Source organism: Mesocricetus auratus, unplaced genomic scaffold, assembly GCF_017639785.1.
Source record: "Mesocricetus auratus isolate SY011 unplaced genomic scaffold, BCM_Maur_2.0 Super-Scaffold_6723, whole genome shotgun sequence".
In the NCBI taxonomy this organism is placed as follows: Eukaryota; Metazoa; Chordata; class Mammalia; order Rodentia; family Cricetidae; genus Mesocricetus; species Mesocricetus auratus.
Window position 1 is genome coordinate 11,128,679 of NW_024429183.1, and position 17,822 is coordinate 11,146,500.

Here is a 17,822-nt window from a genome sequence, read left to right on the forward strand (position 1 = left end):
ATAATATTTGAACTCTGCTACTTCCTCACATCAACTTAACTAGAGGTAAACATTTTACTTCAAAGGGGAAACATGATTCACGAAATTCCTCATCTATAGCTGTAAATGTAATTATGAAACTTCTCTACTGCTCTTTAATGAGCACTCAACACAATTAAGATTCAAAAGCAGAGGAAATATTCATATGAAATATGCCCCCAAGTGGTCTCATTGTGTTTTGATCCATAATTGAATTTTTTATTATAGGAGTATATATTTGCCATGCATAATGCTTGATATTAACATCTGCGAAATGCACACTTCTCATTGAATGCCTGGCCAAATGTACCAGTAACTTCCATTAAGGTTTTTATTCCATGAAATCTGAAATAAAACAAACCCCTGAGTATCCTCCCCTGAATCAATTTAAATTTTTGAAAATCATGTAAATGAATGTTTAGGCCACATGAAACATTGCAGCTAATCTGTACAAAGTTGCAAATTTTACTAATAATTTTGGAACTTTCTTTCCATGCTTCCACTTAGCCCTATTTATGTCACATAGATGGAGGCATAACCACACAGTGGTTTGCAGCTATATTTGCATTGTACACTGAAGTGGGCATGTAAAATGGTTAGTTTTATATTTTTGGGAGCATATGCATATGGTCATAAATGCCTTGAAAGTGGTTGCCAAAGATACATACATTACTTTGGGATGGTGATTGGCTCCCAGAAGCACACAAGTAGACAAGGACAACAGAAATGTTTTTAAAATTTATTTTTATGTTTCAAGATTTGCTTCTATTATTTTTATTACATGAAAGGGTGTGTGTGTGTGTGTGTGTGTGTGTGTGTGTGTGTGTGTGTGTGTGTGTGCGTGTGTGTGTGTGTACAGATGCCCAGGGAGGCCAGGAGGGTCAGATCTCTCTGGAGTTGGTATTAGAGGAAATTTTGAGCCACCTGCTCTAGGTGCTGGAAACTGAAACTCAGGTCCTCTGAAAACAGCAGTTTATGTTCTTAAATGCAAATCAACTCTCAGGTCCATTGTTTGTAATTATATGTATGTGTGTGTGCACATAGGTTCAGGTGCCTTTGGAGGTCAGAAGTGTTGGATTCCTTGGACCTGGAGTTGTAGAAGGTTGTGAGTTGGCTCGAGGTCACTGGTAGCAGAATTCAGATCCTGGCAAGAACAGTATTCACTCTTAACTGACAAGTCATCTCTCCAGTCCTAAACAGGAAAATTTTAGGTTTAATATTCACGGACTGACCTATGACTTGATGGTTATTTTCTGATTTAAACCTTATCTTTTTAAAAACAAACTCTCAATATGAGTCCAGCCTAGCCTCTAACTCATGATGACCCTACCTCAGTCTTCTAACTGCTGAGATTTTAACAGAATCTTTTAGAAGATTCCATCTTTGTCTTACCACTATGGCCAGTGATATCATTCCCATCCCATTTCTCAGAAGGTTATTGACAACCCCCCCCAGCTCCATTTAAGCAGTCTCCTTAAGAACCTCATTTGTTAGCTTTTGAATCACATTATGGGCCACATGTCAAAAGACCTTTTTATTTCCCATTCAAGTGTCTCCTCAGAGCTGTTTGTGTTTATAGTTATATTCATTTATTAATAACAATATAACGTGCAGAGTCTATTACAATGCATTTAATAGTTTTCATATTTGAGTCAGATATAATAGAGATATGAAAATTAAAATACACTGCATCTCAATAGTTGGGTGATATGGTTGAGTAATTTGGTCTCTGGTGACAGGTGAGGTGAGGCTTCATCTCCAGTGAGAGTCTTAATAGAAACTGAGGAGCTGTAATATGTACAACTAACACCTGGCCAGGACTCTTGAAGGACTGACAGGGCCAAGAGGTTCTCTTGACCACATTTCTTCTACCCTTGAATCAGAGCTTCTTGTTGTCCTCTGTAGGGTGTTCAGGGCTGAGCCTAGGATTCTGATTCCCACTCAAGCAAGAACGCAAAACAATGAACTGTGTAGTTGACCTGTCCGAGTTTGTAAGTCAGTTGACTTTACACAGAATACTCTTGCTTCACGTGAACTCTTGGTCCTATTTTTTCTCAGAATTTTAGTGATAATATGAAGTAGTGGGTGTGGAGGATGGGCATTTGGGTATTGGACAAGTGAACCACAAAAATAACATGAGACTTACAGCATAAGTGAACATTTCATTAAGAAGGCACACAGTTTATAATATAGGAAAATATATTGGCTGTGACCTCAGGCTCTGGAGCACCCTCCTTTTGCCTGTACTCTTTAAGCATATTTAGGAATTTTATTAATACCCCTGAATTATATCATGAGTTAACTAGGCCAATAACAGTAGTATTGACATCAGAGGATGATGTCAGAATCAAATAAGTCAGCACCCACAAAATGCTAAACCTACAGTTGAAATTTAAAAGGTGCTTAATAAAATTAAGTATGATTACTATAATAATAATTATCTGTCATAAAATAAAATATATCTTAAAGGGATCCCCAAATTCACATACAGAATATTAATGCCTGGTAGGATGGTTTAGAGGGTAGAATTTTTTGGGATGGTAAGATCATCAGAGTGAAGACTTCATGATAGGGAATGGGTACAGAAAAAGCTATCATCCTTAGGACTGTGTGAGAACACAGGGGGATGATGACAGTCTGTGAACTAGTAAGCAGACCCTCATTAGATGTGAAATCCCTGAACCCACATGAACTTGAATGTCCAGCCATCAAACTGTAAGAAACAAATTTACGCGGTACCTAAGCCTGCCAGTCTATGATACTCACTTATCAATGCCCAAATGGAATAGAGCCCTTTTGAACTGTACTTGATGAGTGAATCTCTATACCAGAGCCCACTCCACCCCAGCCCATCCAACACTGCTCTGAGAATATCTTTATTGCTTAGTATCAACAAAGAACCTGGTAACTGATCCTATTTCTACTTATACTGTACTTCTAGAAAGTTCAGAGTCAAATGCTGTCCAAGTCAGGCAGTAGAAGGTGTTCACACGATCTACATCTCACTGTATCATTTTGTCCTTAGCCATGTTTTGCTTTCTGTACAAATTTTTGTCCTTTATAACCATCTGACCCCTTTCTTTCTTATTCATATTATGTGTTTCTACTTTGGTTATTTAACAAAATAAGACATGGGCTAGAAAGTAGAAACCGATTGGATGTTGAAATTCAGGCTGTGTATCTCCATACAAGACTGCATAGGTTGCATAAGCACAGACCCCAGAGAAAGCAGTGCAAAGGAAGCAGAGGGCAGAAAAGCAAGCGGGTGTGTGTGACTTACAGCTGTGGCAAGTGGCTCCCGTGTACCCTGTGTTTGTGCAGTTACAGTAGAAGGTGCTCCAAGACTGAGAACATTCCCCACCGTGCTCACAGGAGTTGGGCAAACATCTAAAAGAAAGAGAAGAAACTGTTAATCATGGTGAGATACAATATAGTATTGATCATTCCTATATGTTCATGTGAAACTAGGATGTTGGCCATGTGGAAAGTAAATTCCACATGACCACTGGTTGCACAGTGTGGCACTGAGGCACCTTACTCATAGAACTAAACCTTGGGTCATTAAATTCATTTGGGTTTGGCTAATTCTCAAGTAGCTCTGACTACTTAATCTAGAACATGTCTCACCATGTCACAGCTCTTTACTTTCCCTAAGTGACATGTTGTGACATCAATACTAACCAGACTATCAAGGGCTTACATGAAGTAGTGTTACATCATTCTGAGTTACTATACTTCTTAAGTATGGAGTGTTGAGATTGACTGATGAAAGGGTTAGGAAGAAGAAAAGGAGATGAAGGAATGTTTTTATTTACTCAGTCTGCAGATCTAGAAATGTCCAAGAATGCTCACTATACACTCATATATGCTGAGCAGTGATGGGGTGTTCTCTAGTTATGAACCTAAATTACAAGGATTGCAATGGTGATTGTAAATTTCCAAGAGAAATAACTGCCTTACTCAACAGTGATGGAGCACAGTAGGCTAACCCTCTTGAGATAGCTCAATTCCAGGATTAAACCATAATGCATCCTTTTAATCACAACCTATGTTTGAGAAGCCATACCATGTTAGTTTCACTTAAAACTAACAGGGAACAGAAAAGAGAGCTCAGCACATTGTCTTCTTTGATTCCAGGCTTTGAAAAGCTAAGCAGGGTTCAAGCAGGTCAATAGTCAAAAGACCAAATAGTTATGTTAAGTTAAAATATTTCTTCTCAATTTATATGCATCACTTGGCCTTAAAAAGTCTTTGTGTATATTAATTGAAAACAGCATGATGCTACAGGTAATAAAACTGTTGTATAATGAATCAGATTTTAAAATATATAGCATATCACATAGCTATTTAATTTTTTAGCATTTATTTTAAGAGTGTGTCCATATGCGTGTGGATTTGTGCATAGGGAGTGTAGGTGGCTGAGGAGGCCAGAAGAGGGCATTGGGTTCCTGGGAGCTAGAGTTTAAGGTGGCTATGGGACAACTGAGATAGGTTCTAGTAAACAAACTCTGTTCCATGCCATAAGAAGTTCTTGCTTTTCACTCAAAAGCCACCTCTCTAGCCCCTAGATATCTAATATCTCTCATTGTTGGTTTTTGTGGCAAAGACAGATAAAACTTTATTTAGTATAATTTTCAAGCCTGGTATGATATCTATTGCCTGTACTTTTGCTGTCTATATTACTATTGTTTCTTCCAAGGCTACTAAGTCATTGGAAAACAAATACTTATTAAATTGTGTGGATCTAAATAGACCACTTTTTTTAAATAAAGGAGTCAGGTGTGTATCTTGACATAGGGACATAGTGAAGATTGTGTAAGGCATTTGGTAGAAGAAGCTGGGGATTTTTCTGCTATAGACTGAAATACTCCTGGTGGAGTAAGATGGTTCCCCTCAGGATGGAAAATATTAGCTAAGTTGCTTGTAGGTTATAGCTTCTGGCCTACTTTTCCCTAGAGCATTTCCATTAGAAAACCTTAAGTTGTGAGTTATTTCTTGGTCCCTCTGAGAAATAAATCTTCTCCAACTTTTTACCAGTTTCCTGACCCAGGAAAGACCCTCTGGAGAACAACCCCTTTGAGATGTTGGCATGCAAATGTCAGTGACACAATGTGTATTCCCTGTCTCCATAGATGGATAGGAACCTAATTAATTTTCATAAACAGTGAATGGCAAACAGAAGTGACATATTCACATTGGCAATCAACTGTTAGGAAAAAATCCTCATTAAATTGTTTGGACCTAATGTAGGATGGGAAGACAGGAGAAAGTAAGGGGCCCAGGTAGGAAAAAGCTTGTCCTGGAATCTGTGTTATTTTCTGCTGAATAAGAGTCAAGAAACTTCAACACAAGTGACACAATCAGAATTCCATAGAGGGCTAGCAAGATGGCTCAGTGGTCAAAGCCACATACTGCAAGCCTGGTGACTTGAGTTTGATCCCAGGGACCTTCATGGGATCAAATTGTTGAAAGCTGTCTTCTGTTCTCCACATGACCAACACACATGCACACACACACACATGAACACACAAGTGCACACAAAAATATAATTGAAAACTTTTAAAAATGTATGTCATTCTTATTTTTTATAGATACATCCCAAATGAAAGTCTGACACATGATTACTCAGGGTCAGAATGAACACATCTTTGAATTTCACTGTATCTGTACTCCTATCTTCCCTGAACCTAAATAACATACCTGATAAAAGCAACATTACAATTTCCCTCACAGAAGTAGATGATTTAAGATAAGAAAAGTAAATAAGCCAGTTTGCGCAGTTTTTAAAAAAACTTTGCTGTAAATTACATCTTTGAACAATATTACTTTAAGCTACAGAATTATTTGTGTGTGTGTGTACATGTGTGCATGCATTTGTGTATGTATGCATTTGTGCACATATGTGTGTCTTTGTAATGACACCTCTTCCTCTCAGCCTCTCTCTCTCTTTCTCTCTCTCTGTCTCTCTCTCTCTCCCTCCCTCTCTCTTTCTCTCTCTCTCTTTCTCTCTAAACACTAACACTTAGATCTAAAGTGTGTACTACTACTGATCCCCTCTTAATAAACTCATTAGCTCCTGAACTCTTTTCAGTCAAAACTCTAGCTTTACCTTAGTGGAGATCACTAATGTGGAGTCCCTTAGGCTACTGCTGGCAGTGCTGCTCTATGTCTCCCCACTGTTACTGACATCACATGTTTTTAAAATCTAAATGTGTGTAGCCCATGGTGTGTGTGGTCTGGTGTGTGCTTGTGGCGTATGCATTTGTGTTTGTAGGTGTACATGCACATGTACTGGTGGAGGCCAAAGGGTGACATTGGGCTCCTTCCGTGACTGCTCTTCATATATGTTTTTTTGAGACAGGGTCTCTCATGGAACCCAAGTTCATTAGCTGGCTAGACTGACTGGCCAATGAGCTCCAAGGTTCAACTTGTCTTTGGCCCACCCCCACTTCAAATGTTGAGGTTACAGAAGGATGCCACCATGCCTGGCCTTTTACAGAAGTGAACTCAAGCCCTCACATTTGTAAGGAAAGCCACTTTACAGACTGAACCATCTCATTTCCAGCCCTAACATCACATTTGAATAAAACTGTCAGAGATAACATTTGGTTTAGAGGTATTTTAGTGACAATATTCCTAAAACAGGTACAGTATCAGGAATGAAAGACAATTGTAAACTTCTAGATTAGTCTCAAATAACTGATTAGACTACCAATGCCTTTCAGAGAGTTGAATGGATCATATATTGAGACAAGGCTTCCACTGCTCTCATCCATTTTCAATTAAAAAATAAATAAACTCCAGAGCCTGCCAGAACAGATTTGTGGTGGACTTTCTGCCTTCTCCTTTATCAGAGCTGAAGAGGGAACCTGACGCTTTGCTTATAGGCTTTTTCCAATGTTAACTGAAAAGAGTGTTATTGATTTTTTTCTTGATTAAAAAATAGATGTCCACTGTACACAGAACAAAACAATCCAAGACAGGAGAGAGGTGACCTATAGTCTCACTAGAAAGACTCACTTCAAACATGACCTTCTACTAATAAATACAATCTTTATTTTTTGGTGTGGGTGGGTTGTTGGTACAGGGTCACACTCTATAGCTCTGGCTGCCCTAGAACTTACTATGTAGAACAGGCAGGCCTTCAACTAACAGAGATTCACCACTCTCTGCTCCTCAAGTGCTTGTTCCACTACATAAGGCATACAAACACAATCTTAAATAATTCTTCTTTGGAATCTCCTCTTTGGGGATCCAAAAATTAAAGAATGTGTAAACATCTACACTCATTAATTTCACACGTATTTCAGTATTCTCAAAGATTTGCAAGAAGTCATTCACACACGCTGTCATAAGTGATTTAATTTTTCAGCATTTCAATTCAATGTCAATTTAGTTTTAAAAAGACATTTAAAACTATTAAAATTGTACCACTCTTAGTTTATAATCAAATCAGAAAAGTACAGAGGTGACCTTTCTTTAAAAGCTCTCAAAACTGTTTTTCAATGGGACAGATTCAATGGTTTTTTTGCCTAAACTTCAAGCAAACAAAGAAGTCTTCAATTGCCATGGTGCACAGATTGTTTCATGTTGACCTTCTTCCAAAGGCTAACTGGGCCTGCTTTTCTTCATTCAAACTAGTCAGGTGAGGCTTTTCACATTCATAAATAAAATGTGAAAAACTGAATTGTGAATTTTACTAAATTCATTATATGGTAATTTTTGCCAGCTTGTAACCTATGGTGATCTGCACTGCATGGCAGAGCTCTTGTCCTCACCAAGGGCTCTGAACAATTGCATTGTACACCTCAGTCTTTACTAGTCATTCCAATACAAAGTAAAACAATCTATCAACCCGTTTTCTCCTAGGGCTTCTAAATCTTTCCCTTAGACATTTCCATCATGATTTTCATTGCATGCGACTTTGAACAAACACATCCATCGACATACCTAAACCTGAAGTGACAGGCAACATTTTCATTTAGCCAGATTCTCTGTCCCACACAATTTCAATTTCAAAGGCTTTCATAGGATGTAATGCTTGGCTGGAATGAATGATATTGAATTTAGATCTAGAACATAATCTCATTCAGGGGAACTTAACATTAGTTACATGCGGATCTCACATCCTCAGAACAGTAACTAATGAAAACTCTCTCCTCACACAACTCATTCACCAAGCTACTCCTTACGGAACCATGCTGTCTGTGCCAGAAGAGACAGAATGAGCATCTTCAAATGCTTGGAATAAACCTGCTCGAGATCACAGAGAGGCTTGCTGGGCTTGTGGGCTTCCATGGAAAAGAGAAGAGCAAGAGTAGAGGACTAGGGGGAGAAACTCAGACACTGATAGGGGCAGGGTGAGCCTAGCTAGAGGATGATACAATGATATAGTGAAAGGCCAAAGATTGGCTAGTGCCTGTGAATTGTGAACCTTGGAGCTGGGAAAACCAGGAGAGAGGTGCTGGGTGAGTGAGGCTACAGTGATGGATCTTGTCCAAACGTTCTCCTGCTTCTTATCAGAAGTCTCTGTCTCTGGATTTCTCTTAAGACTAAGCATACAACTACAATTCTTGTGGAATGGTAGGTGGTGTCAGTGACTGGGATAGTGACATTCACCAAGCTTTTGATATTCTTAAAGAGTTGATAACAAAAGACATAATTAGTAGTTTCACCAAACAAATAACATAGATTCTGGCAACTTAATAAGTATTTACATGCTCACACCTGCTAGAGGTGTCCCAGCAACACCTGCTCCAGATTTGGGGACAGGAGCAGCTGCTGATCCTATCATTCTGCCATGTCCCTTAGTCAGTAGAGTCTCAGGACTTAGAACAACACTGCTTCATGTCCACAAACAATGAAGAAATCACATCTAGAACAGAGAGTGTACTAGGTGACTGTGTAAAGAATACACATGTGTATGTAAAAAACATGAAGATGACTTTATAGAATATGGGTATGAGGATGATATAGTTTATGGACACACATATGAATGTCCAATTATTAATCAGCATGAGGGTTATGTAAGGAGTTTCCAGTCATGTGACATACATATGAGTGTGTATGTATGTGAATCACTGTATGTGAGGACTATATGAGTTTAAGGCACATGAATGAAGAGCTATGTATACACAAAGTGAGTGTCTTTGTATGTATGCCTTTATATGTAATTTTGATCCTACTTAAACCCAGTTACACTTTTTTAAAAAGTAAAAACATAAAAAGATTACATTGTATTATATCCCATCAAATTTTAATGTTACCACTTATTTTAAATTATAATTTATTAAACCATTAAATGATCCATTTATTGTGCATGAATGAAAGATTAACCACCCATAATGCTAATGTTCACCCAGAGAGGCTGTATGGCACAGCAGGAATGCAGTTCTGACTTGGAGACCAGACTCTTTTTTTCTTAGTCAACTTTACCTCTCCGTGCATCAACTTTCCTATTCCTCAGACATAATCACTGTCAAGATTTTGTGAGGGTAGATTTAAATACTCATCATCATTATATGCTTAGTTCAGGACCTGGGACATGGATTTAAATCTACAGTGGCATGATATTCTATCAAACTCAGTAATTAAAATTAGTAGCCTTGGTTAGAAGCACAGCTGGTATGATTCCTTCACTACAGTTGTCCGGGCCTACCTACAGTTTTTAATTATTACTAACTGTTGGTTATTATGTCAGAAGTTGCTCATCCTCTACCATTCACTCTCAAATCTTGCTTTGCCGTGTCTTGTGCCCATGCTCCTACTGAGCTTATGGGGTCATGCTCACACTTTGATCAATACGACCCCCCAAGCATTCCTAGAGGCAGTGATTCTCCTGCTCCCACCAAGAAGACAGTAATGGGATGTGATGATGCACATTAGAATAGACACAAGTCACGTTCCCCTGCCTCTGAATAGATCCAACTATGTGGGTATCCAAAGACAGCTTGATAACCAACCACATAGGTCTCTGTACCTAAAAGTCAATCTAACTGAGGTTGAGAGATGGAGACAAGAGAGCTCCTGGAAGCTCATAGTCCAGATAGCAAGCTACTCTGTCTACAACAAGGTAGGAGGTAAGAAGAGACATCCAGGTGTCCTCTTAACTCCACAAACATGATATGATAAATGTGTGTGCCCACTCTCACAGACAACAGACAACATACATATGCTCACATGCACACATGCACATACACATATGTATGGATTAAAAAGTAAATAAAAACAAAACCATAGCAGCATGAGCATCAAATCTTGTAGGATTGTAGCATGTTGATGTATAATTAATGGTCACATATCTTATACCTATTATTAATATTATTTGAAATTTGTTGTATAAAGCATTGCTACATGTGTTTATTTTTCTTTTTCTTTGGTTTTTCAAGACAGGGTTTCTCTGTATTGCTTTGGAGCCTGTCCTGGTAGGCTGGCCTCGAACTCACAGAGACCATCTGCCTCTGCTTCCCAAGCACTGGGATTGCAGGCTTGCACTACCAACACTTGGCCACATTTGTTTATTTTTAAAGTAGACATAATTCATTTCTGGTGTAAGAGATAGTAGCAAGAAAAGAACCAAAGTTTTGAGAAAGTCAATGAAGAGTGTGAGACAGTCCTTACCTGTCTGAGATGCCACATGAGTCTATCTGAAGGTCACTGAAGTTGCCAAGGGACCCCTGCTGGACAGCTATCAGATCTACCATTTTGTTGTTGATAGATATGAGTCTCATGCATCCTTGAAATCCACCTAGTGGGCTCTTACACTTGGATCCAAAGCTTTTGTCTGGACAGCCTGATAAGAGCAAAGCGAGGTGAAGCCACAGTGCATTGCAGAAAAATCAGTATTTGAGATAACAGCAGAATTTATATAGAAAACTAAATAAATAAAACAGACATTTGATTATCTTCTGCATTAGTGGAGAGAAATAAACCTGCTTGAATCATTATTGGTTTCATCTAAATTCATGCAAAGTGTTGTCTTTCTTTCTATAGGATTCAAAGGAAGTCTCTAGAGTTGTAATAATCGTGTGCACCAATTTAGCTTAAACTAAAAGAAGTTTACCTATTGGCTCCAAAATCCTAAATGTGTCAGCTAGCAGTGTCAAATCTCCTATAACTTATGAGAGAACTTAGTCTTTAGACTGGAAAACTCAAACATAAACTAGGATAAGCGTACTCTGAAGACAAGAAAAGATAAATCGATAATAATGGAATGCCTTTGTACTTTAAGCTAACTATCTGAGAAAGGAGATACATTGACCTAGAATAAAATTACTAATACTTTATTTGGTTAAACTCTTTATTTCCTTATACACGAAGAGCCACATATATATTTGACAAATATGAATGGCTGAATGTCAAAAAATATTTCACTGTTTGATTTTATTTATTCTTTGGTTCACCAAAGAATGTTCTCTTTATGTCTATTTTTTCTAACATTTAAGATTTGTTCTCATTATTTAAATAACAAACATAATATTAACTGTTACAGTCTGGGTTTAATGATGTTCTAAATGTTTATTCAAGTGAAGTAAATAATTTTATGGAGTCTGAGCACATATATTTCACTTACATATTTTCCATCAATCTTTCTTTGCTGCTATGGCTGTCAGCCACCACTACAATTTCACAGAATTAGAAGGCAAGCAGCAACTTCTTAATTCCTCTCTGCTAGTTTTCCACCTGAAAATTTCATTACAATTCAATATTTTCACCAAGGATATCTCTCTTTAATGCTTTCTTTTCCCAGCAAAATACATTTACATGGCAAGGAAAAGCTAATAATATTTAAAACTATTAGCAGGTACTCTGAAATATGCTATTTTTATTTTAATGGAAATTTCAAAGTTTCAAGTTTACTATAACAACAATCAGGCCACCACAGCTTTTTGAGTAGTGATTTAAGGTACATAGTAATGTATACATTTCCAGTAATCAATACACTTCTGGAGCATAGCACAGTGTTGTGTAACTATATCCACCTATGAAATGCTTCCTAGAGAGATAAAAGAAGCTCACAGGACACAGCAATCATAAAAATACTGTGAGACTCACCCCTCCCCCAGGTTATATAAGCAGTAAAAAAAAAAATGCTGGGTAGAGGCATTTCTGGTGGAGTTGCCTGGAAGTCCTGATGGTAATTCTAGAGACACAGTTTCAAAGAGCAGTCAGTTATGCCAGAGTAATCATTCTGCAATGCAGCTGCCTTTGAGCCACCCAGGATCTGGTAAAGAGCACCAACACATTCATTGGTTCATAACTACACTTGGATTGAATCTCTTTGGTCTATTGTTGGTATCCTATTTAGAGCATAAAGATTTTTTCTCCTTTTTCCCCAAAAAAGTCACACAACATACAAGGTTGTCACAATCCCCTTGTAGATGACTCAAGAAAGAGTGGCAGGATAGAACAGAAAGGGTAATAGTTCAAGAACACTTGTCAGTTCCCATACACCAGGAGTGTAAACAACTTGGCTACTCTCTTCTGTGGCTGGTGTTGCCCAACACATCTCAAACTAGTTCAGAATGTATTAAATCATGCAGTATGTCTATAGGAAACAAGACAAAGCAAACTGAATCACAAAGAAAGAAAATAAAACTGTAGATAAAGCCAATAGTCATATCATGGGTACTTCATATTTCAGGATGCAATGCTTATCAAGCAAGAAATTTCAAGAATAAAGAAGAATTCAATCAGGGTTGTCTCATTAGTCTTTGAAGAGGTAACCATGGGGTAATATAGTGCAAAAAAGGGAGAAATTGGCCACTGTACCCATTCAAGATGAAAGTTCTAAAGTAGGAAGGTTGCTGGAGAATTTTTAATGCTGAATTGATAGATGGATCCATTATCAGAGGCAGTCATTGAGTTAAATACCTCTGGAGATGATACATAAATTACCACCATATACTGCTGTTGCAAAAATGTGATGCCATTTCATGGTGGTATGGCCTGGTCCTCCAATATCCGATGCTTGCTTTATACAGGGAACTTGAATGTGAGCATTCTGCATCTCAATTGGCATCCCTGGTTTGTGAAGCATGCTGTGCTACCCATCAAAAAGATTACATAAGGGAATTTACAGAAATTAGACATGCAACTATCCTCCATGTGGAGAACCAAGATTTAAAATGTATGGCTTATAAATGATCAAAGCAGAGCAGTGTCCCACAGTGCTCTCTGAGTTTTTGAAATACACTCTTTTGAAAGAAAGGTTAAGAGGAAAGAGAGTAAGGTTGTGGGTAAATAGTGTATGTTGTGTGTTGCATACAGAGCTCTGTTCTTTGAGAAGATCCCTCCATCCTAACATACAACAGGGCAGGCACTCCAAAGACCAAAGAGTGGAGACAGAGCCCAGGCTATTAGGGCAGATGAACTCTTCGCAGTAAAGTATGACAACTGTGTTAGTATGCTTGGATTTTGGCACCATAACTTTGAACTTGCAGTTGAATTTGAAGGCAAAGGAGAGTCCTTGGGGAGTTTCTCAGAACATGGGATTATTTTTTAAAAAACATGAATATCAACTGGCAAAGAATTAACTGCTGCAAAACTGTGTTCTACCTAGACAAATTAAGCTCTAGTGATAAAGGGACCCCTTTCTACGTAAACAAAAAGTTTTCAATGGTGAAAAACTGTGACACAATGTTGGGGAGGGACACAAAACTTTCAGCTAGAAATTTCAAGAGTGTGGCCATTCATTCCACTGCTAATACCCATCAGGCCAGTACCGCACCTTAGGGGGCCCTACTTTGCCCCTTCCCCAAACATGACTTTGTCAATGATACTCAGAGATTCCTAGGGAAAGATGTGGTTCCCACTTGGAATGTGCAACCTCTGTACTCCTAGCCCCCAAATCCTAATGAGTTTGGTTTCTGCACAGAACATCTCAATCAGGTTCTGCAGCATGAAGCCAAACACTGAAAATGTTCAGATATCCAAGACCCCACAGGGCATATATTAAAATGACTTGGGATTGAGGTATTACCTTAGAAGCTCTATATATTTTAGGAATATCATAAATGGTTATAAGTTTGTAATAACAGGAAAATAAAAACAAACTCTCAATTCAGATAGCTGTCACCTGAGACAACCTAGAAGTACAAACATACATGATAAACTTAATCTTTCTTAAGAAAAAAGTAAGCAAGAAGACTCGGAATTTTTTAATGTCATTAGAGGTATTGGGAAATGGTTCTGTGGGTAAGAGTACTTGTACAACCATAAGGAACTGAGTTCAAATCCCCAGAAGCTAAATAAAAGCTAAGCATGACATTACACATGCCTTTTATCCAAGTACTATGGAAAGGGATAGGAGGATCTCTGGAGCTTACTTTATAACAGCCTCTCTAGGTTCAATGAGAGACCATCCTTCAAAGGAATAAGGTGGAGAGCAATAAGGTGGAATTGAAAGACCCCCAGAGTGGGGAGACCCTCACTCAAGTCTCGGGATAAGCTGATGCCCCAATAATTCAAGAGAGACCGTTCTTGCTGCAAGCACATGAGGTTTATTCGGGGAACCAGTGCACTGGGGCCAAACTCATGACCATCGCAGGGGCAGAGGAGATCAACCCCTAGTAGCTGCAGTCAGGGGTTTTTAAAAGGGAAAAACCGAATCGGGGAGTTAGGTAAACATCATAAAGGATGAGAAGTTAAATGATAGCTTATGTCTTAACAGGAAAGTTATCTCAAGCAAGCATTCTTTGGGCATTGTACAGTTAAACATTGAGCAGGAATGTGGTGAGCTAGTTCCTAGATCAGGGAGGGTTATCTTTTAAGTTTATCTTGAGGTCTCTGGTTTCTCAGGAGAGGGCAGAAGGGCAAGTCACTCTGTGATGGGCTAGTCACTAGGGTTCTAAAAATGTTGAGTTGGGATCTCTCAGAATGCCTGGCAGCCTTCTTTGGCCTCCAAATGCACCAGTAGGCACCTGCACCTATACACTTGTGTGTGTGTGTGTGTGTGTGTGTGTGTGTGTGTGTGTGTGTGTATGTGTAGCATAAGCACAAACACACCAAAAACGTCATTGGTATTTCTTAGTGTACACATGATCTGAAACATGGTAAATAAAGGAAAGTGGATGTGGGGTACACAGTAAAGCTCTGTGTAACTTTGCAGTATTTCTGTAAATCTTGGTGGATCCAAACCATTTTAGAATACTATTGAGTGTGACACATGTATCATGATAAACAAAAATTACAGCATGCATATACTTCACTCTCAAATATTACAATGTGATAAACACAATAGCCAGAGAAAATGCATAAAACAGCCAAGTATTAGTAAATCTGAACATAGAGGACATAAATGCAGGAAGAAAGACAATTTTATTTTCATGATTTATTAACAGTTTTATCCAAGCTTCTATTTTTATGTTGTACCCTTTAACAATATGCTTGGTGTTGGGTGTTTTTTTTTTTTTTCTTATCTCTTTCTCTCTTCTAAATCTTTTCCTTTGGATTGAAAGCTCTTGATTGAAAACTGTGTTCCTACAGGTAACTATGAAATTCACTGGGTTTTGTAAAGCAGCTTAGTCCACAGATATACAAAACTCAGCCTGAGAAGCAATCATATCATTTAAAACTGTAGTCTCTTGTTGCCTTTTGCAGCATTGGATTATATAAATTGTGTGTGGGGACAACAGACCTTGGCCAGAGACCCACTTCCCCATCAGCCTGGGACCAGGCAGCTGCAAGACAATGTTTACTAAAAACATGTTTACTAAAAACAATACAATGCCCAGGGCAATAAGTTCCTGAAAAGGGCTGGCCCACAGGAATGCCCTGACCTCGACCTTTTTTTTTATCATTTTTTATTTTAATTTTAAATAGCTTGTTTTACATGTCAATCCCAGTTCCCTCTCCCTCCCCTCTTCCCGCACTCCCCTTCCCCCCCTCCCTCCCACGCTATTGCCAAATCCTTCCACATAGGGGATATCTAGAGTCTGTCATTTTACTCTTGGTAGGGTCAAGGCACTCCCCTAAGAGTCCAGGCTGAGAGAGCATCTCTCTTTGTGCTATAGGCACCTTTTCCAAAGACTAACCGCCTCTTTCTAGCCACCCACCTCCACCTCTGGTGTCAGGGTATATAATAACCAGCCAGGGGAGGAATAAAAGAGAGCCTTCTTGAGGAACCTTCTGGTCTCTGTGTCATCAATCCCGATGCCCTCCGCACATTCTCGGACACAGGGTGCGCAGCGGGCAAGGCAGTTTTGTTTCTTAAAAATTTTACTTTTAATATGTATACATATGTGTTGCTGTGTGGGTATGTGTATGTGTATGTGTATGTGAGTGCAGCTCAGAAATCAGAAGAGGGTGCTGAATTCCATGAGGTTGGAGTTACAGATAGTGTATACCTCCATGTGGTTGCTGGGAGTTGAACCTGGGTATCTGCTAGAGCAGCCAGTCCTGTTAACCACCAAGCCATCTCTCTGGCCCTTTCTTTCTTTCTTCCTTGTTTCACTTTTGTTGTAATATTAAAAAGCAGTGCTGGAGAGAAAGAGGCCATTGAAAGAGCTTGGGTGAAGGGGTTTTTTTACTGGAGGAAAGTTTTTCAATGAGAAAAGTGGGGAGGGAAAAGGGAAGACAGGCCCCTGAGGACAGGAGCTGCAGAAGAGAAAAGAGAGGCAGAGAGAGAGAGAGAGGACAGACAGACAGACAGACAGACAGAGACAGAGAGACAGAGAGAGACAGCCAGAGAGAGAGAGACAGAGAGACAGAGACAGAGAAACAGGCCAAGAGAGAGAAGGGGGAAGGGGAAGATGGAAGGTGGGCAGGGCCCTTTTAAAAGATATGGTAGTGAATGTGCACAGGTGGTGCTCCTAGTGACTGCCACTGAGGACCTACCCTGTCATAACCCTGAGGGCAGGCAGGTACAGAGGCCTGAATACTAACAACTTTGTTTTGTTCTTTAATTTGCATTTAACCTTTGGTGAACTGGTCTATGTCTTTATAACAATTCTTTTTTAAATTAATTTGTATTTAAATTAAAAACAATCTTATTTTACATAACAATCCCAGTGCCCTCTCCTTCCCAACCTCCCATCCCTGCCACTATCCCCCATCCCACCCCCATTCACTCCTCTAGGAGGGTGAAGCTCCCATGAGGGATCATCAAAGTAGGTCACATCATTTGGGGCAGGACTTAGACCCTCCCCCACATATCTAGGCTGAGAGAGTATCCCTCTATAGGGAATGGACTCCCAAAGCCTATTTGTGCACTAAGTTCCAATCCCTAAGAATCCAATCCTTAAGAAAGGCTTGGATTCGAGGCCCAGTGTAAGTTCCTGAGCCTGACTTGAGTTTAGCGACCTGTCTCTAACCTGTAACCTCCATGTGGGGGTGACTCAGCCAGATCAGATGCAAGACTGCCCCCTGCCTAGCTACCTGCCTGCTTGGTGGAATACTATTGGTCCTTAACTCCTCACGTCACCTTACCCTATCCTAAGATTCCCATCCCCTACCTCAGTCCTATATGAGTTACTTCGTATTGGAATAAATTGGGATCCTGCTTTGACAGACTCCTGACTAAGTGTGTCCCCCACCCCCCACCCCCCCTGTAACTAATGGGGGAGGGTCTGAGTGGTTGACACTCACCGTCCTGCTCAGCCCCCAGGAAGAGACCTGCTGGACCGGCCCTTCCCCCGCTCTACCTGCAGGAAGGACACTGCATCCCAGAGGCCCTATAGTCTGCCCAGGACCCCCAACTGACACCCACATCCAAGGGGCCTGGCTCGGTCTTTTGCTGGTTCCCCAGCTGTCAGACTGGGGTCTGTGGGCTCCCACTTGCTCAGGTCAGCTGTTTCTGCAGGTTT

At 39.6% G+C, this 17,822-nt stretch overlaps 1 protein-coding gene across 1 annotated transcript in view; it reads right to left on the bottom strand.

Annotated features, from left to right (window-relative positions):
* Positions 1–17,822, bottom strand: part of Cntnap4 (contactin associated protein family member 4) — a 293,647-nt gene that overhangs the window by 83,239 nt on the left and 192,586 nt on the right. Inside the window, exons 10-11 of the mRNA XM_040736562.1 lie at positions 10,639–10,810; positions 3,299–3,405 (exon numbers count right to left, since the gene is read on the bottom strand). Coding sequence (XP_040592496.1) covers positions 3,299–3,405; positions 10,639–10,810 — 279 coding nt within the window. The remainder of the gene's footprint in view (positions 1–3,298; positions 3,406–10,638; positions 10,811–17,822) is intronic.